At 36.3% G+C, this 22,100-nt stretch overlaps 1 protein-coding gene across 1 annotated transcript; it reads left to right on the top strand.

The window, feature by feature from the left end:
* The first annotated feature begins 11,426 nt into the window (after positions 1-11,426).
* Positions 11,427-19,972, top strand: LOC147635272 (1-deoxy-D-xylulose-5-phosphate synthase 1, chloroplastic-like). The gene is made up of 10 exons (XM_086802148.1): positions 11,427-11,671; positions 11,890-12,057; positions 12,347-12,511; positions 13,096-13,246; positions 13,979-14,250; positions 15,097-15,370; positions 16,201-16,508; positions 18,039-18,320; positions 18,731-19,015; positions 19,600-19,972. The coding sequence occupies exons 1-10, from the start codon at positions 11,519-11,521 to the stop codon at positions 19,747-19,749; spliced, it is 2,208 nt and encodes a 735-aa protein (XP_086658274.1). The 5' UTR covers positions 11,427-11,518; the 3' UTR covers positions 19,750-19,972.
* The last annotated feature ends 2,128 nt before the right edge of the window (positions 19,973-22,100 follow it).

Here is a 22,100-nt window from a genome sequence, read left to right as displayed (position 1 = left end):
AGGCGACGAGAATTCAATTCAGCCATTGAACAGCGTTTTCCTAAAGAGATTAAAGCACATGAGGGTACTTCTTCTAAACCATTTACTAAATTTTTTTATGCTTCAAAGAAGATGTATAAACCAGGTTATGACAAAGGCAAGGACGAGGCTAAAGGCAACCTGAGTACCAATAAGAAAGTCAATGGTAGCAAACCGAAGACATCTCCTATCAAATGTTTCAAGTGCCACAAAGAAGGTTACATAGCACCAAATTGTCCGGAGCGTACCAAGAATTCGACACCAGCAGCAGCAGCTCGAGTCAACATGATTAAAGAAGACGACAATGAAGAAGAATCATTCGAGCAAGAGGGTAATTCCGATCCAGATTACTCAGAACAAGAAGGTAAACCTCATGTTCATTCTTTGCTTAAAATAAAAGGAACGATAAATGGACATGAAGTTCTTATTTTGCATGATGATGGTAGTACACATGATTTCATTTCTGAAAAGGTACTTAGAGCACTAAATCTTCATTCTTTACCTACGCACTATAAAGTCAAAGCAGCATTTACTGGAACAAAGTATAATTGCATGCAAGAGGTGAAAGATTTGGATTTATGCATCAAACCTTTAACAAAAAAGAGGGATTTCTTAGTTGCACCTTTACAAGGGGTAGATATAATTTTGGGTATGCCTTGGAGACACAAATACAATCCTATTATAGACTATGACACTCATAGAATTTCTCTAAGGAAGGACAATGAAGATATTATCCTCCAGTGTCAAGTCAAAGGAGAAATGAGTCCTTTGTTGAGTCACACTCAAGCAAAGAGAGCTCTAAGAAAAAGAGACAAGACTTATATGGTATGGGTTAACCAGCTTGATGCTGAGTTGGACACATCCAAAAGACCAAAGTTTGATTCTTTTATCTCCAAATTTAGTGACTGTTTCATGGAAGATCTGCCTCCAGGATTACCTAAGTCTAGGCCAGAGGATCATAGTATTGACTTATTGCCTGGAAATTCCCCGCCTTGTAAAGCTCCCTATAGAGTCAACAATTTAGAGCAAAGAGAAATCCAAAGCCAAATAGAAGACTTGCTAGAGAGAGGCCTTATTCGACCTAGTAGTTCACCTTTTGGAGCTCCAGTACTTCTTGTTAAGAAGAAGAACGGAACTTACCGAATGTGTGTAGACTATCGTGCATTGAATAAGATTACTGTCAAGAACAGATATCCTATTCCTAGGGTAGATGATCTTCTTGATAAGATTAGAGGATCAAAGGTCTTTAGCAAGATTGACCTAAAGTCTGGGTATCATCAAGTCTGTATGACTCAATCTGACATTTTCAAGACAGCTTTTAGAACCCAAACTGGTCATTATGAGTTTTTGGTTATGCCATTTGGTTTGACCAATGCTCCAGCTACTTTCAGCCGTATGATGAATCGCATATTCCTTAAGTTTCAAAGTTTTGTTATAGTATTCTTTGATGACGTTCTTGTTTTCAGCAAGGATCGACAAGAACATGAACAACACTTGGAACAAGTGTTCAATCTTTTGAGAGAAAATGAATTGTATGTCAATCCTGAAAAGAGTTCTTTCTTTCAAGAAGAGATTGAATACTTAGGTCATATAGTATCGGCCGAAGGGATTCGTGTAGATCCTAAGAAAATTGAGTGTATTGCTTCTTGGCCTACGCCTAGAAACATACATGATCTTAGATCTTTTCTTGGCTTATGTAGTTATTATAGGAAGTTCGTCAAGAATTTTGCTTGTATTGCCAATCCTTTGACTGAACTCCTTAAGAAAGCTACAAATTTCAATTGGACTGAAAAGCAAGATAAATCTTTTGCAACACTCAAGAATGCTTTAACACAAGCACCAGTTCTTACACTACCTGATTTTCAAAGACCATTCTTTATAGTAGTGACTGATGCTAGTGGCAAAGGATTTGGAGCTGTTCTTATGCAAGACAACCATCCTATTGCTTATCAAAGTAGAAAGCTTAAGCCTGCAGAGCAAAATTATAGCACTTATGATAAGGAATTAGCAGCAGTAGTGCATGCTTTGAAAATCTGGAAGCATTACCTAATGGGCTCTGAATTTCTTATCAAGACAGGCCAACAAAGCATTAGGCATTTGCTTACGCAACCTCTTATTTCAGATAGACATATCAAATGGGCAGCTTTCATTCAAAGTTTCCAACCTATGATTCAATATCAACCTGGAAAAGAAAATGTTGTTGCTGATGCTTTGAGTCGAAGACCAAATATCAACAACATTTCTATAATTGAAAGTGAACCATTTGTCCTCATGAAAGAAACTTATGAAGTTGATCCAGATTTTACTCAAATATGGATCAAATTGCGTGAAAACAATTGGACACCTCACACAGAAGTTATTCTCATAATGATGGCTATCTTTTCTTTAAGAAAAGATTGTGTGTTACTCAACCTTATAGACAGCTTGTCTTGGAAGAGATGCACCAACCACCATTTGTGGGACATAGAGGAGTTTCCGCAACACTTCAAGTAGTTTCTCGAGAATTCTATTGGCCCCATTTGAAGAATGATGTAGCTAAGTTTGTAGCTGAATGTAACATTTGCCAAACAATTAAAAGCTACAAAGGCAAAGCTTTAGGATTGCTTATGCCTCTACCTATTCCTGATAGACCATGGGAACAAGTGTCTATGGATTTCATTATTACTGGCTTCCCTACTACTTCCAGTCACCATGACATGATTTGGACGATAGTGGACAGATTTAGTAAGCAAGCCTATTTCATTCCATGTAAAAAGACACTAACTTCTCAGCAAGCCGCGAACATATTTGTTAAGTAAATTTTTGTTCATCATGGTCTACCCAAAGTGATAGTTTTTGATAGAGATTCTAAATTTTGTAGTCACTTTTGGGTTGCTCTTTTCTCAAACTTAGGCACTAAGTTAGATTTTTTCACGGCTTTCCATCCGGAATCGAATGGACAAACCGAAGTTACAAATAGCACTATCTTAGATATGCTTAGAGCCTATGTTTCCCAGCAACCTAGTGCATGGGATAAGTACATACACCTACTCCAATTTGCTTATAATAATACTCCTCATACTGCTACTGGTCGAGCACCATTTGAGATTATCTATGGAAGAGCATTGCCTATTCCGGCTACTAGACTCTCTCATAAGATTGAAGCAGCCGACCAATATGTTAGAGACTTTGATCGCATTCTAATTTCTATCTGAAGTGCGTGATTGTATTCAAAGAGCTCAAGAGAAGTATACATCTCAAGCAAATAGGAAGCGCAAAGATTTTTCATTTCAAGAAGGTGATTATGTACTTTTGAGAATTGAAAAGCGTCGATTAAAGAGTGTGGAAAAATTCCCTGCAGTGAAGCTAGCGCCTAGATATTATGGGCCATTTAAAATCCTTCAAAAGATTAATGATGTGGCCTATAGACTAGAGCTTCCATCTAATTGGAATATCCACAATTCTTTTCATATCCATCTCTTGAAACCTTTTCGAGGAACACTTCCTACTCACCCAACATATGAGGAACCACCTCTTATTGAAGGAGAGGAAGAAGTACTAGTTCCTGATGCTATCATTGACCAAGAGATAACAACAACAAGGACAGGTAATCAATACTTCAAGTATCTTTTGACTTTTAAGAATCATCCTCAAGAAGATGCTAAATGGATGCCTGAGAAATTTTTCCGAGTTTACCCTGAAATTCTTCATTCTTTTCAAACCCAGCAAATCCGCAATTGAGGACAATTGCAAACTCAAGCAAGAGGGATGTCATGAGAATATATTTTAAGTCCTCTAGAAAAATATTATTCATCCCCTCTTGAGTAATTTGGGGACGCCTAGATTACTCTTGCGTCATGCCGGCTAGGTTAATATCGTGGGTGATACCACTATAAATATTAATACGTGCGGTATATGACGTATGTTTGAGGCCACCTATGATTATTTCAGTTAGGTTTGTATGGCAGGGTGATTCCTGGGGTACTTACGCCTGGTAGTCATGAGTTGGTGATGATTTGTGCTTGTTTAATATTTGTGGGATTAATTTAATAATTAATTGGGCTTATATTTTCAGGTGATGAAGACTATGGGAATTGAAGAGTTTACTTTGGAAGAAATGTCTTGGATCATCACATTTCATTTTTGGCAAGCATAGTAGCTTGTAATCTTATTAAATGATTTTTCCATTTTGAACTTTAGGAAAGATACATTTATTTTTGTGGAATTTATTAAAGCCTATGGCTTTACCCTAGTCCCAATTTGACACTCTATTTTTGTTAAAGAAGAGTGCCGTGCTCTCTAAAAAGCACATCTTGTATTTTGGGGGCTATGGCCTAATTTTGGTGAAAAAGAAAGCTAATAAAGAAATACTCTTGTGTGGGGAGAGGCCACGCACAAGAGGGGGGAAGATTGCACCCAATATGGTCTTTTTGGAGCTAAGTATTTTTGTTTAAGTGTTTAATTTTTCAATTGATTTGATTTAGTTGAAGCTTACAAGTAATGGTTTTTATGATTGAATTAATTCTCTACTTTCCACAATCAATTCCTAGAATAAGATTCCGGTTGCATCCCCGATGCACACGTGGGTATCTTCGGCGACCCAGAGCCCGAGCACCGTATGGTCAACACCCTAGGCTCCTTCGCAGGTCACCTAGTGCTTCACTCATTGGCTGCTTCCCTGGTCCCTCATCCACCATACCCTAGAAGCTCACCATTTTAATCGAACCAAGGCTGGTCGGCCGACCTTGCCATGTGAGACGTCCTTCATTGACTCTTCATCAGTTGTTGTAACTTTTTCACTTAGGTCCCCACAACCTCATTCCACAAGATAGTCAAAATGCTTCCCCCAGCATTCTTGACATAAAATAATCTTTTAAAGAAACAGGTTTCACATACAAATACAGTTCCAAACAAAATTCCCATCTTTCCTCATCATTCTCTATCCTTTCACATTATTCTTCATCTTTTCTCATCATTCCACATCCTTTCACATTATTCCTCATCATTTCTCATCTTCCCACATTTTTCTACACCAATCCATATCACATCACATTATTCCCACCTCAACTCACATCCAATCACATCATTTTCACATCAACTCACATCCAATCACATCATTTCTCATCATTTCACATCCATTCACATTCATTCACATCCATTCACATCATTTCACATCCCTTCACATCCCTTCACATCCCTTCACATCCTATTCACATCATTTCATATCCATTCACATCATTTCTACATTCATTCACATCTATTCACATCCATTCTCATCATTCCTTCTTTCATTCACATCCATTGTCATCATTCCTACATTCATTCACATCCATTCACATCCATTCTCATCATTCCTACATTCATTCACATCATTACTACATCTATTCACATCATTCCTATATCCATTCACATCCATCCTATATCCATTCACATCCATTCACATCGTTCCTATTCCCATTCACATTATTCCTAAATTCATTCACATTCATTCACATCATTCTTACATCCATTCACATTCATTCACATCATTCACATCCATTCACATTATTCCTATACCCATTCACATCCATTCACATCGTTCCTATATCCATTCACATTCATTCACATCCATTCACATCCATTCACATCATTCTTACATCCATTCACATCATTCTTACATCCATTCACATTCATTTACATCCATTCAATATTTTCACATCCATTCACATTCATTCACATCCATTCAATATTTTCACATTCTTTCTCAAATTTCTCAAAATAAAATACGCTCAATATTCTTCTTTTTGAATAAAAGATTCATGGGATTTACAAAATCAATTATACCCATATTTTCTCTTTTAGTATAAACACTAATCCATATATCTAAATGAATCATTTCCATAATTCTCATAAATTGAATGATTTTATAAAATTTATGCATAACCATCTTTATTTTTTTGACTATTGAATAATGCTCAAAACTCCTCTTTTAGCATAAAAATATCTATGTCTAGAATATGATAGGAATCCCTCTTTTTGCTTTATTAAAATTATGCATAAAAATAAGATTTTATCTTTTTTATAGAAAATTTTACCATAGCTTCGTTGCAATTACTGAGAATGTTCAATTTTCTATTTTAAAATGAATACTTGTAATGAAAATATGATAGGAACTCTTCTTTTAGACTAAAATTAAATTATGCATACATAACATAATTATAATCATAATTATAGGCATAATTTTAAATAAATCACATCCATTCACATCATTCTTACATCCATTCACATTATTCCTATACCCATTCACATCCATTCACATCATTCTTACATCCATTCACATTCATTCACATCCATTCACATTATTCCTATATTCATTCACATCCATTCACTTCGTTCCTATATCCATTCACATTCATTCATATCCATTCACATCATTCTTACATCCATTCACATTATTCCTATATCTATTCACATTCATTCACATCCCTTCAATATTTTCACATTCTTTCTCAAATTTCTCAAAATAAAATACGCTCAATATTCTTCTTTTTGAATAAAAGATTCATGGGATTTACAGAATCAATTATACCTATATTTTCTCTTTTAGTATAAACACTAGTCCATTTATCTAAATGAACCATTTTCATAATTCTCATAAATTGAATGATTCTATAAAATTTATGCATAACCTTCTTTATTTTTTTGACTATTGAATAATGCTCAAAACTCATATTTAAGCATAAAAATATCTATGCCTAGAATATGATAGGAATTCCTCTTTTTGCTTTATTAAAATTATGTATAAAAATAAGATTTATCTTTTTTCTGAAAAATTTTGCCATAGCTTCGCTGCAATTACTAAGAATGTTCAATTTTCTATTTTAAAATGAATACTTGTAATGGAAATATGATAGGAACTCTTCTTTTAGACTAAAATTAAATTATGCATACATAAGATAATTATAAGCATAATTATGAATAAATCTCTTGATTATTCTAAAATAACCATTCCTCATTTCTAAAAATGTTAGCATAACCCTCTTTCAATTTAGAATGAGGTAATATGATTTTCCTTACTCATAATTAAGCTAAAAAGAATTAACCATCATTTTTACTAGATTAAAAATCATGAAAATATCTAATCTCTTTCTCTAGCTTATCAAGCCTAGAGTTTTGATCAAAATAAAGAGATTATCATTGAGAATCATCCTTCTAACAAGGATCTAATTATAAAGATGATTAATCTTTTCAAAAGAGAGATTTTCTTAAAGAAAACATTATAATTAAGCATAAAGACTAGCATTCATCTAATTAAACATTATGAATCATTGGAAAATTTGATTTCAAGAGAAAACCATTCCATTGAAAGGTTCTCAAGCTTTAGAGGGGTTGAGAAGAAGAAAATCATTGAGAGGAAAAACCATTAAATTAGAGCTTACCTTTGATTTTGGTTTGATCATTTGGATAGAAGTGAAGCCCACAAGCAAGTCCTTGGCCACCAAGGGGGGAGGGTAATCTTCAAGAGAGGATGGAGAATAGAGAAGCTCCAAAGCTCCCAAGAGAAGAGGCAAATAGTGGGATAATAGAAATTACACTAAAATAAAGATAATAATGGCATGTAAATTCACAAAGATGAAAATACAAAGGATTGAGGGTCTATTTATAGGTTACGGAGGCCACTAACCAAGTCCAATTGGGTACTAGAGGCTTTTAGCTTGAGTTTGATCCAATTTGGACAAGTTTTGGATCGGTTTGGCTCCCTTTTTGATCCAGTTTGCACTAGAAGAGAGGAGAGATGAAATATCTTGATTTTTTTGAATTAAAATGTCAAGCAATGATGATAAAAAAGGCTCCTACCTCAAGTGGCTTTCCCTCCTTATTACTGAGGTGTCAAAAATGCATCATTTTACGAAAATATCTCATTTTTTAAACTAATATACCTTAATTTTTAACTAATAAACCCTGTACTCAGTCAACTCTTCATCTTATGTGAGCATTTACTCATTTTTGGGGTATCTTCTTTTATTATTTGCATTTTTGTCATCCCAACATTTGGATTAATCCTATTGGTCCTTTGGAACCTTATTTGGACCTTAATCCAAATTTTTTTGAAAATGTGGACCCTTAGGCTAAGGTCTCTTATACACATATTCAATTAATTCCTAATGCATATTGGAAAGTTTATTTTAAAGTTCTGTTTCAGGGGAATTCATTTTAGATATTAGGAGAATTTTTGTATCCAAAAATATCTCAATTTTGAATTACCTCTCTCTAGGCCAAAACTGGGTAAAACAAGATCTTTTTCCATTTTTGAGGGGGGGGAGGGATGACTACAAGAGACTGAAGGGGAGGTTCTTACACCTTTACATCTCAAAATATAGGGGGGAAAGGAATCTTACATCCTACCCCACTTAAAAAATGAGAGATGTCCTCATCTTGCACAGCTGAAGGATAATCTCATAGTTCTCTTTCTTCTTCTATTACTTCTAGTGTTACTGCCTTGGAAGTAGATGCCTGATTTGGGAATATCTCTCTTTCATTTTATGCATAAAAATCAATAATGATGAAAGTAACACTTTTATAATAAAAAATTCTTTTATGCATAAAAATCAATATTGATGAAAGTAACACTTTTATAATAAAAATACTCTTTTATGCATGATCTATTTATGCATAAAAATCAATATTGGTGAAAGTAACACTTTTATAATAAAAATACTCTTTTATGCATCTATTTATGCATAAAAATCAATTTTGATGAAAGTAACACTTTTATAATAAAAAAATTATTCTTTTATGCATCTATTTATGCATAAAAAATCCATTTTGATGAAAGTAACACTTTTATAATAAAAAAATTCTTTTATGCGTCTATTTATGCATAAAAATCAATATTGATGAAATTAACACTTTTATGATGATAAAAATATTCTTTTATGCATCATTTATGCATAAAAATCAATATTGATGAAAGTTACACTTTTATAATAAAAAATATTCTTTTATGCATCTATTTATGCATAAAAATCAATTGAAAGTAACACTTTTATAATAAAAATATATTCTTTTATGCATCTATTTATGCATAAAAATCCATTTTGATGAAAGTAACACTTTTATAATAAAAATATATTCTTTTATGCATCTATTTATGCATAAAAATTAATATTGATGAAAGTAACACTTTTACAATAAAAATATTCTTTTATGCATCTATTTATGCATAAAAATCAATATTCATGAAAGTAACACTTTTGTAATTAAAAAAATTTAACCAATATGCATCTTTCTATGCATAGAACTTAAATCTAATGAAAATCACTCTTTTATAATAAAAAAATAACCAATATGCATCTTTTTATGCATAGAACTTAAATCTAATGAAAATCACTCTCTTATAATAAAAAAAATAACCAATATGCATCTTTCTATGCATAGAATTTATATCTAATGAAAATCACTCTTTTATAATAAAAAAAACCAATATGCATCTTTCTATGCCTAGAATTTATATCTAATGGAAATAACACTTTTAGAATAAATATATTTCTACTATGCATTTTTCTATGCATAGCATGAAACTGACACTTTTAGAATACACAAACGATAGGGATTAGTCTTTTAGAATAATAAAAGATGAAACTTATTTCACAAAATTTTAGAAAATTTCACCATAACCTCCTTTGTATGGTTGACCATTTTTCAATTTTTTCTATCTTAAAATAACTTAAAAATTATCCCCAAATGGTTTTAAGCACTCTAAACTAATCAAATTTCACTTAAAAAAACAATATAAAAAGTTTAATTCCAACTATTAGATCACTTAACTAGGATAAAGAAGGGCTGATTTTAAGAATGAGAGAGGGGGAAAGCCTTTCCAACAAGGCATAGCATTGATTTATCATTTCAAAACAAAAATTAGAAAACAATTGAAAGAGTTAAGAAAAATATAAGATTTCTAACTTACATGAATTTTGGGAGCTTTTCTTTGGCTTGATGGTTTGAGGGATCTACTCTTGTTTGCAACAAGAGTGGCCACCAAATCTTTAGAAGAAGGAATGGTCAAAAACTAGTGAATTATTAAGAAATTCATAGTTCTTGGCTCTTGGGGGAGGAGTAGAGTAACAGTGCATAAAACACTATTAAGCTTCAACAAAGGGGGAGGCTTCTATTTATAGGAAAAAGTGAGCTTCCAACCAAGCAAACTGATTCTAGAATTTTCCAGATCAGTTTGGTCAATTTTTGACCATTTTTAGGTCAGTTTAGTTTATTTTTTGGAACTAGACTTGAATTAGGAGAGAGGAGAGATGAAATATCTCAATTTTTGATAATTTAAAACTCCACCACACATGTGAAATAGGCGCCTCCTTCATGAGGGGGGAATTCCCATTGTGAGTGTCAAAAATCTATTTTTTTAGTATTTCCTTTGGTCCTTAGTCCACTCTTCACTTATGTGAGTATTTACTCATTTTTGGGGAGATTTTCTTTATTTCTTCTATTTATCTTCTCCACACATTTAGATGAATCTGATTGGCCCTTCAAAACCTTAATTTAAAATTTTTAGAAAATCTGGACCCCTAGGATAAGGCCTCTTGAACAAATTATACTTGATTTCTAATGCACTTTCTCAAAATCTTTTTGAACTTTTATTTCGGGGAAACTGATTTTAATAAGAAGAGATATTTTTTCATCTAAAAATATTCAAAATCTGAATAATCTCTCTCTAGAATATTTTCTCTCTCTAGGCCAAAACAGGTACAAACAAGATCTTTTATATTTCTGAAGAGGGATTTGATTACAGGGGAAGATGCTGGACATCCTGAGAGGGTGGGGAGGAATCTTACAGAATTGGACAAAAGCAAAGGACAGAGAATTAGACAAGAAGGATGGCAAAGGGAAGTGAGAAGAAATATGATTGGGGCTAATATATGCCAATGGTACTAGGTCGAATATTTTGCTAAGTTCTAAAAGACTACAATGCACACTCAACCCTTGAGTGTGGGTCTCCCATCCCGATTTGCTTGGATATCTAAAACCAAGGCTACATTACATATTATATGACCTATATAGACATTTTGGGTAATGTGGGGCTAGTGAAAAGATTAATAAAAGGGTGAGACTATGGAAACATATAATTAGTCATCTCTCCATGTAAGAAACAAATTAGACTATTGGATGATGTGGGTCAACAGGGCCTCGTTATGGCTAATTATTAAGCAAAGGCATATACAATAATAAGCAAGTTACAGATATATACATTAGGTTATCCCATTGGCATTTAGGGTAGAGATTCCATTCATGTTGAGGATGTGGACGTGTCAATGGGAGAAGGGATCAATGGAGGGGCATCCTACTCACTTGCAGACATTTTTGTTGATTTTTGTCTTTATTTTGGGTGCCCATATGCCCTTGGTATCCCCTTGCATGTTCCTCCTCTAGAGCCAATTTTAATAGCCCCTCTCATGATCATCAATCCTACATGTAAACAAAGCAAGGGCCTTCACCCTTTCCTATTTGGTCGTCTGAATCCCTCACAAATATCATGGCCGCAGCTGCCGTCGCCCTGCCTAGCGGCTGTTCCCATGCCGCTCACAATGACGGCTGCTTTCACGTGCAGAAACCTTTCAATGGATCGCGCCTGCTGCCCACCAACCCTCATGCGTCCACCTCTAATGGGTTGGCCACAAAGTATAAGGTTGGCTAACCCTTTAACATCATGATTAGCATAATCAACAGCATGATTAACAGCGTGTCTTCTAATCTTTTATCTCGTTAGCTGTTCTCGTGTAAATAAAAAGGAAAAAACATTTAAATCAGTCACGAATACCTGTAAGGTAATTAAGCTATGCTATTATAAGTAGTTTTGATTCCTTAATAACGTAATCGTTTACCTTGGATTGATGTAATTACCAGGGCCCCAAGCGCTTGGCCATAATCAGAGCTAACGCATTAAATGAGAGCAAGATCACAAAGACAGAGGGCACAAATACAGCGGCCCCTGAATATTACAAGGAGAAACCTCCCACACCGATCTTGGACACCATCAATTACCCAATTCACATGAAAAATCTCAAAACTCAGGTAATATTTCTAATTATAATTATCTGATCAGGGTTTATTAAATATTAAAAACCCAAGAGCTAAATTCAATCATACCTTAAATCATTAATGATCCTATCATTAGCATCAGTGATCACATTCTTATTATTTTAAACCCATTAATAGCAGTAACGATCGCATTCCAGTGCATAAAACCACATGTTCAGCGCGCTAACTAATGATCGCCGTAATATCAATAATGCGTGTAATATCAAACACATGGTTAGCCTTAACGATAAGATCATAACGTTTATATTTCAATTGATTGCAGGAGCTTAAGCAGCTAGCCGAGGAGGTTCGCACGGAAATGGTGTTCTCAGTGGCCAAAACAGGAGGCCACCTTGGAGCTGGCCTGGGTGTTGTGGAGCTAACTGTTGCCCTTCACCATGTATTTAATGCGCCGGATGATAGAATCCTGTGGGACGTAGGTCATCAGGTGATTATTCTAATTAATCAAGATCATTAAGCAAAACACTTCAAAACAAACCTTGCTTTACATTCTAATTATCAATCACGATACCTTGATTACACCTTCACAATTTAGTTAGTGCTCACCATTCTTCAATTTGATATTAATCCACCTTCACTAGCTTTCATTAACCCACTGTAACCATATTTTGACGAATACCACCTTCAAATTATTCCTTCAACCGACATCAATGATAATTGATAAATGGAAGTCTTCATGATTGCATTAATCCTTAGCCTCAATGACAGCATGTTTGCCTTAATCTTAGTCTTCTATAATTGCCACATCATAAGCCTAGCTGAAATTAAAAAATGTGTGTTATACAATATTTAATATACACAAGTGATTAATATAGATAATAATACATATTAATATAATATAGTATGTAAATATGTAATATGTAATGGGTAATATATGTTAGATCGTATCTACAAATCTACTATCAACTTCTACTAGATCAACTCCATTTATGAAGTTTGAATATTATTAATCACTATCAAACCCATTAACTTTAGCAAATGTTTATAATGTATGGCTTTAAATGCTTGCAGACTTACCCCCACAAGATGTTAACTGGTAGAAGAAACAAGATGCACACAATGAGGCAAACCTCGGGGTTGTCCGGCTTCACAAAACGTAGTGAAAGCGAGTATGACCCTTTTGGGGCAGGCCACAGCTCCACCAGCATCTCTGCCGGCCTTGGTAATAATTAAAATAAAATTTTCTTCTATTCCTACCCCCCCCCACCACAAAAAAAAAGAAAAAGAAAAAAGAACACAAATAATATTTCCTCAACTCAATAGTATTTCCTCAACATTACAGATTCACCAAATCATAATATTTTGAATCCATAAGAATTGCCACATAATACTTTCCCAGCTGATTAATAAGTACTATTATGCAAAAATAGTACTTATTAAGCGTGCATTATTATTTGAGATACACCATATTTTGCAACTGTTTTGATACCAATGAAGGCCTTGATTATTTGCCAAATAAAATAAAATTTAAAAAACAAATATGGGGCTTCAATGATATGCCAGTACTTATACTAGTTTTGTAAAGAAGTTGCTGCAAGTGATACACTAAGAAATCGTTGATGTAACTATCAGTCAAGCAATGTAATTGGGCCATGCTAAGTGATACACTAAGACAGCCTTGATGATGCACTAATTAGATCATTAATGGATCAAGCAATATGGGCAATGAGCCTCGGCTGATTGTTGCATGGGTGGAAGAATGACTTGTTTGATACAGCGCCAAGCTTAAAGAATGCTTGACAGATATATATATGTATAATTATTGGTTGCGGTGGGCAACTAAACTAGCTGCTGGTACTCTAATTAGGTGAACGATGAATGAATTGGATGCATGGATTGAGATAATTATATTCGTGGATTAAGGATGATGAGGGTTTGATTGATTAATGCGCAGGCATGGCGGTGGGGAGGGATTTGCTGGGGAAAGAGAATCATGTGGTGGCGGTGATAGGGGATGGGGCGATGACGGCAGGCCAAGCGTACGAGGCGATGAACAACGCGGGCTACCTCGACTCCAACCTCATCATCATCCTCAACGACAACAAGCAGGTCTCCCTCCCCACTGCTACCCTGGATGGGCCCGCCCCTCCCGTGGGTGCCCTCAGCAGTGCCCTCACCAAGCTCCAGTCCAGTCGCAAACTCCGCATGCTCAGAGAGGCAGCCAAGGTGACTAGCCATAACATTAATGCTAGCCTAAACCATGACTCTAATAATATGCTCCCAAAAGTTAGTTTTTACCCCCACGTCCTAAATCATCAAAGTCTACATTCATGATCATACTTAATATCATCCCAAAGATCATTTAGTCTACATCATACTTAATAACGTGTTAATTACAATGCCTAAGTAAGGTTAGTCCCCCTCTCATACTTAAATAAGTAAACGTTTCAACTTGTATGCCCAAGGTTAGTCTACATCATACTTAAAAAGCTCTTGTGCACACAACCTTTAGGAACTTATGTGCTTATAAGTACAATGATACACATGTTTCGAGACACGATGACTAGCAGTTGACCAATGCAAGAATAAGTCATTACAAGGTGCAATGACCAAGACTCTAACGAATGCACACGTTAGTCATTACAAGAAGTTCTCATGCATCCAACCTTTAGAAACTTATGTGCTTATAGGTACACATATACCTTGTGTTAAGGCATATTGACTAGAATCTGACCAATGCAAAAATAACTAGTTACAAGGTGCAATGCCCAAGACACTAACGAATGCATAGGTTTGTCATTATCCAATTTATAACCTCATGACACATAAAATATGCATTTAATGATAGTCTTGCACATTCTCAACATGTAAACAAGGAGCCCTTCAATTAGCACTTCAATCAAGGCATACATAAGGCATTCCAAGATATTGTATTTATGCATTTCAAATTAATGTAGCATAACTCCATGTGATGCATATGAAAGCTTTAAAGCTATGGAAACATTGTGATATCCCAATAGTACTCCATCAATATTCTAACAAATATTGGTTCTTTGATTTGCACCATTACAGGGCATTACAAAGCAAATTGGGAGATCAACCCATGAAATCGCTTCTAAAGTTGATGAGTATGCAAGAGGGATGATAAGTGGGAACGGTTCTACTCTTTTTGAAGAGCTTGGGCTCTACTACATTGGGCCAGTTGATGGGCACAATCTAGATGACCTTGTGACTATACTCCACAAGGTGAAGTCTACTCCTGCAGCTGGCCCTGTGCTAATCCATGTAGTAACTGAGAAAGGAAAAGGGTATCCTTATGCCGAGAGAGCTCCAGATAAATATCATGGTAAGCACATTAACTCCATAATCAACGATAATGCTGTAATGTAATTTTGTGCAATTACATACCACCCTCCCCCCTCTAAAAAAATTTAAAGTAACCCACTTTCAATACAAAAAAAAACTTAACTTTTTTCACAACAAAAATTAAGGAAGTCATCTGTTGGAAAAGTGCTATTAACGTGGTTTTTTTGATGTCCATGATTTGAAGTTTCAATGTGCATAAATAGCCCCTTTGACTTTTCAACATTGTATATACCTCTAATCAAAAATTGAAAATTACTAAAATGAAGAGGTAGTATAGTTGGATTTCAAAAAGAAGGCATTAAAAAGGGGGTTTTTATACTTTATTTTCAAGGTGTCCATATATTGGCCTCTTCACCCTAATGAAGTGATAAGCATTATGGTTATAAGCACTGTAAAAGTAGAGCCATTTAGTACCTTCTTACAACACAAAGATGAAAACCATGCTATTTTTAAATAATTTGGTAATAAGTACAATAAATTGAAGTCAACCAATTGGTAATAAGTACAATAAAATGCAAGTCAACCAATTTAGACTCCAATGATAAAATTAAATAGGTACCATGCGATTTTATGCAACAACTCTTGATAGATAGGAAGTAGCATTATAAGCACGTGCACAACTAGTAAGGACCTAATTATGATAATAACAATCACTTAACTATAAACACTCAAGCATACACTCATGTGTAGGTGAATGGATCACCCAAACACTGTGCTAAGCACAATCTTCAGCTACTAAGGATGACTTGATGAGGCAGGTGGGTGGATATATGCTAACATCCCAATATATATTGTGCTGCTTGTGTGCAGGTGTTGTGAAGTTCGACCCTCAAACGGGCAAGCAGATGAAGACCAAGAGCCCCACGCTCTCGTATACACAATATTTTGCGGAGGCATTGATTGCAGAGGCGGAGGTGGACAGCAAGGTAGTGGGCATCCATGCGGCGATGGGCGGAGGAACGGGCCTCAACTACTTCCAGAAGCGCTTTCCGCAGCGCTGCTTCGACGTGGGCATTGCGGAGCAGCATGCGGTCACCTTTGCAGCCGGCCTTGCCACCGAAGGCCTCAAGCCCGTCTGCGCCATTTACTCCTCCTTCCTCCAACGCGGCTACGATCAGGTGCTCTCTCTCTCTCTCTCTCACACACACACACACACACACACACACACACACGGGGCTGAGGATAGATCCCAGGCTCCCTACACTTGCCTATGCACGCCTTGTCTTTTCTGCCTTCGGTGGAGCCCACTTCTCGGCCGAATTTTCTGAGGGTTGCCGGGAATTTTTCCGGTGCATACACTTGCCTATGAACGCCACATTTTCTGAGGGTTGCCGGGAATTTTCCCGGTGCATGTACTTGTGTTTACACTTGCCTATGCACGCCACATTAGGCGCTTACACTTAGAATTTTTCTCTAAGTGTGGACCTCGCCCTCGTAAAAATGAGGGTGTGGGAGAACATGTACTTATGTTTACACTTGCCTATGCACGCCACATTACACTGCATGTAGGCACTTACACTTACAATTTTTCTCAAAGTGTGGACCTCAGGGTGTGGGAGAACATGCATGTGTAAGCACAATCAAGTGTATTTATTGGATGAGTAGCATAGTAGGTGTGCAAATTGGGTTTTGAACCCACGACTACACACTTCCCACATTTTAGTTCTATCCACCGCACTACAGTGTAGGTTACTGGAGAACACCTTTTTGAAAAGGCACATAAGGTTGTTGTAGAACACCTTTTTGAAAAGGCACATAAGGTTGTTGTAACAGTTGGGCTTGGCCCCCCCACTACTAGCCAAGCCCCCCACTACAGACAAGCGGGGGGGCTTGCTTTTTATCCTCAGCCCACACACACACTCTTGCCCCTCTTTCTATGACACACACACCGTACACACACACACAGCACACTCACTCTTGCCTCTCTCTTTCTATGACACACCATACACAGACACACACATTCTGTCTCTCACACACACACCGCACATACATTCTCTCTCTCACACACGCATAACTGCACATACATTCTCTCAATCTCTCTCTCAATCACATATATGCAACACACACCACACATACATTCTCTTTCTCACACACATATGCAACACACACCGCACATACATTCTCTCTCTCACACAGTACACACACATATGGCACATACATTCCACACACTCTCTCTCTCACACACACACACATTGCAACACACACTGCACATACATTCTCTCTCTCACACACACATAACAGCACACACATTCTCTCTTTCTCTCTCACACACACATGCAGCACACATTCTCTTTTCATACACACGTACACACACGGCACATATATTGCACACATTCTTTCTCTCTCTCGCCACATTGCATATACATTCTCTCTCTGTCACACACACATGCGCTCTTACACACGCGCACATGCTCTCTCTCCTCTCTCACACACAGTACACACACATACTGCACATACATTCTCTTTCTCTCTCTCACATGCATTCTCTCTGTTGCTCTCGCGCGCGCACCCACACAGTATATACATTCTCTCTCTCACACACACACGCGCAGATGCTCTCTCTCACGCACGCACATGCGCGCGCTCTCTCTTTACACACACACTCTCTCTCTAACTGTGCTTATTATTCTGTGTGTTTTTTACACAAGGTGGTGCATGACGTCGATCTTCAAAAGCTGCCGGTCCGCTTTGCGATGGACCGTGCGGGCTTAGTGGGCGCTGACGGAGCCACTCACTGTGGTGCTTTTGATGTGGCGTACATGGCTTGCTTGCCAAACATGGTCGTGATGGCGCCTGCCGATGAGGCTGAGCTCATGCACATGGTTGCTACTTCCATTCAAATTGATGATCGCCCCAGCTGCATCCGCTACCCTCGTGGCAACGGAGTGGGAGTACCCTTGCCGCCCAAGAACAAGGGTGTGCCCATTCAGGTGAACTGCTCAAATCTATGCTCTTCATATTCTCCTTAAATTTATCACTCGCGTGTGTGTGCGTGTGTACACACTTGAATAAGAGTGGTCACACACATGATTAAGTCACATAAACACCCACCCCCCCCCCCCTCAAGAGACACTCTTTGTTATAGTAAAATGAAGTTATAATTAATATCAATCATTAAATTGAGTTTACAATTTTAAATATAAATTTTGATTATTTTACCTAGACTTTATCACTCATAAGCCATTTTTTTAATGCTCATTGGAATATTAGATCCTAACTTTTCATCTCTCAAACAACTACAGTGGAATCGGAGGAGTTTTAAACAAATTTGATGATTTAAATGGCAATTGCATATATAGAATAGCTTTTTAAAAAAAGTCCAAAAATTTCATGAATGTAGGTTGGCAAAGGAAGGATCTTGGTGGAAGGATCCCAAGTTGCCATAGTTGGATATGGGACAGTGGTTCAGAATTGTTTGATAGCTCAAAACATTCTCAGTGAGCATGATATGCCGGTGACCATTGCGGATGCCCGATTCTGTAAGCCGCTTGACAAAGAGATGTTTAGAGTGCTTGCCAAAAACCATGAGTTCTTGATCACCATTGAAGAGGCCTCCATTGGTGGTTTTGCATCACATGTTTGCCATTTCCTTGCACTTGATGGACTTCTAGATGGAAAATTAAAGGTAACTTCCTTGAGGCTCTGAAACCCATAAGCATGATCATTATATGTCCCTTCAAGTATTACCTTTCTTGATCTTCATACAATCCTGTAATTCCTATCCAATTTGTATAGGGCCTTTGCTCACTCTTGCCTCTCTAAAATAATATATTTTCAATTAAAATTCCAGACAATATATTATCTCTTAAGGTCTAGGAGAGGTCTAGAAACCTTACATTTATTAGAAAACACATTTATTAATCTTTAGACATGTCTTATTAAATCAAAATGTTAGCCAATACTAAGTTCTTGATCATACTTTACCTCTTCTCTTCAATTTATTAGTCTTAATGTCAGCCAATACTAAGTTCTTGATCATACTTTACCTCTTCTCTTCATCTTGATACATCTTTTGAACAAATCATAACTCTATGCACTATTAACTTTCTCTTCAGGTTTAGAGCCCACTCTCACTTTCACTCTCTTGCCTCTTCAAAGAATATTTCTAGGTCATGAATTATCATTTAACTTATTTGTTTTTACTCAACATTCAATTTCACTCTCAATATTTCAATTTTAACCAATACTAACTGTCACCTTGGCTTTCAGTGGAGACCTATGGTTTTGCCTGATAGATACATTGACCATGGTGCCCCTAAAGATCAAATTGAAGAGGCTGGTTTGTCTGCATCTCACATTGCTGCAACCGTGCTATCACTTGTGGGAAGATCTCGAGAAGCTCTCCAACTCAAAGGCTAGTAGTGGAAAACACATTGTTGGCATCACAAATTGTAAAAATTATTTGATTCTTTGACTCCCCATGTAGCAGCTCAAGCTGCCTATATATGTGGCAAACTTCACACTACTTCTATTCAACTTATAAAGAGACAAATATTGTTACTACTATTTGTAGTCCTTATTTTATTTGTGAAGGCAATCAATGATACAAAAGTGATTAATGGCTAATATTTATAAAAACACATTGTAAAAGTGACATCAATTAGAATTCTAGTTTTTCTTTTTTAAAAGAATGTAAGAGAGGCTACTAAACTACAATGCAAAGGGTAAATTTTAACCCTATACCTCCCCTTTGAGAGGCAAGGTGGGTTAAAATTCTTGTTGATGAAGGCCTTGAATAAACTACATGATAATTTGGCCACGAGCGTTGCTCAAGTCCTTTTGACCAAAAAAGCATATTTAGGGGGCATTTGAGCATAAAAAGGGCCCTGCAAGAATGCCTAATTTTTAAGGAACTAAGACTAATTTTTTGAGGTTTAAGGAGACAAAGTCATATTGAAGCCTACTTTTGGCCCTAAAAGTAGGGGATCTCTCTAGGATTTTCACTCTAGGATTCTCTTTCTAGCCCCTACTAAAAATATTTTTTCTTACAATTCAAAATAATTGTCTCAAAATAACTTTCAATCACATTTAATGCACTTTCATTGCGTTTTTTAAGTTCCCTCTAAATTCCATATCAACAGTCATTAAAAGACAATTTCGTTTAAAACACTTTCATTGCGTTTTTGAAGTTCCCACAAATTCTAAATCAACAGTCATTAAAAGACAAGAAAAACTTACGTTTTTTATTTTTTCACTTTTAAATGCATAAAACATAAAAAGTTTAATTTAAATTTAAATTTTCGGATAAGCTAGCAATTTATAATGTATATTTTATAGAAAACCTACCTAAAAACCGTTTTCTTCTTTAATTACTATCACATCTCCTCTCTGTCTGACTCAACAACTAAAAGATTCTCTCTCTCTCTCTCTCTCTCTCTCTCTCTCTCTCTCCTAGTCTCTCCCTCCCAAGCCCTTCTCTCGTAGGTCTCTCTTTCAAGCTTCTATTTGGGATCCAAGCTACCTACCATCTTCCATTGTGTCTACTATGGCACTCATAGAAATAACAAACACCTCAAATTCATCACAAGTGAGGAAGGTAGACTTGCATATTCGCATCTTGAATGAATATGCACTTATCAGAAAAGAACGTCTAAACGCATAGAAGAAGCAAGAAAGAAGACAGCAGGGTCATTGTAACGTGGATCTTTGGGTTGATGGGTATTTATATCCTAATGATCCTTCTTCAAATTTCTCTCCACCTTTCAGAGGCCTACCCTCATTCATTCATTTTGTTGGAGAGGGTGAGAATGGACTCCTTGGATATTGCAAACGCTTAAGTATATGTGATGCATGGAAGGTTCAATTTCTGAACTCACAAATTCATAGCTTGCAGTCACTTTGAGTAGTGTGCAACAAGCTCTCGAAATTGCACAGAATAATATTTTATAGCTACAGAGAGAGGGCAAAGAGAAAGAGGACCACATCCTGAAGTTATAGGATACAATCTCGCGTATGAAGAGCACACCCATGGGAGCCAGAGAGCGAAAGAGGACAATGAACAACATTTAGACACTTGCAATTGGTGGTGGTGCTCTCAAGCGAAGAATTCGTTATAAGTTATTCTTATTAGAGTGTATCTATCGTTTGATTTTTTTCATTAACTGTTAATTCATTATATAATATTGCTGCTATAAGTAATCTTTGTTAGTTCATTACAGGACCTTTTTTAAAGATGCGTGTGGTGATAATGGTCCTCAAGATATTGGAGATATGTTACGTAGTTGCATGAGAAAACATGACATTCTTTCCATATTTCGAGATCCACGCTATAAGAAGGTACGACAGATACTTGTAAATGAGATAATAAAAGATATAACTAACATTTTAGACATTGAGGAAGTTCAGAATGCATATGCGATGAAGTGGGCATAAGCACACAAGGATACCAGGCTCTCCATCAATTACTGCAAGATACACTTCACAAACCGGGCATCACACGAAATATTTTTCCTGCCCCAAGAAGATTAAGATTAGCAAAGAGGACATGCAATGAAGATGTGCAACGTAAGATTGGAGAGTACTACTGCGTCAATGATGTGCTGACCATTAGAGATTAGGGGAAAAAGCGAGGCAACAATGGTAATATTGTGGTTCCTTACAACGAGTTCAACAATATATTTGTTGATCTATGTTTGGGACATCATAGCATAGCGGAGGCTACACTCCAACCCACACACTTTGTCAATCCGTGAATGCAACCCGGTTAGCGC

Source organism: Cibotium barometz, chromosome 9 (assembly GCF_041138505.1).
Source record: "Cibotium barometz isolate CiBa-2024 chromosome 9, ASM4113850v1, whole genome shotgun sequence".
NCBI lineage: Eukaryota > Viridiplantae > Streptophyta > Polypodiopsida > Cyatheales > Cibotiaceae > Cibotium > Cibotium barometz.
This window is presented reverse-complemented; position numbering and strand designations above follow the sequence as displayed.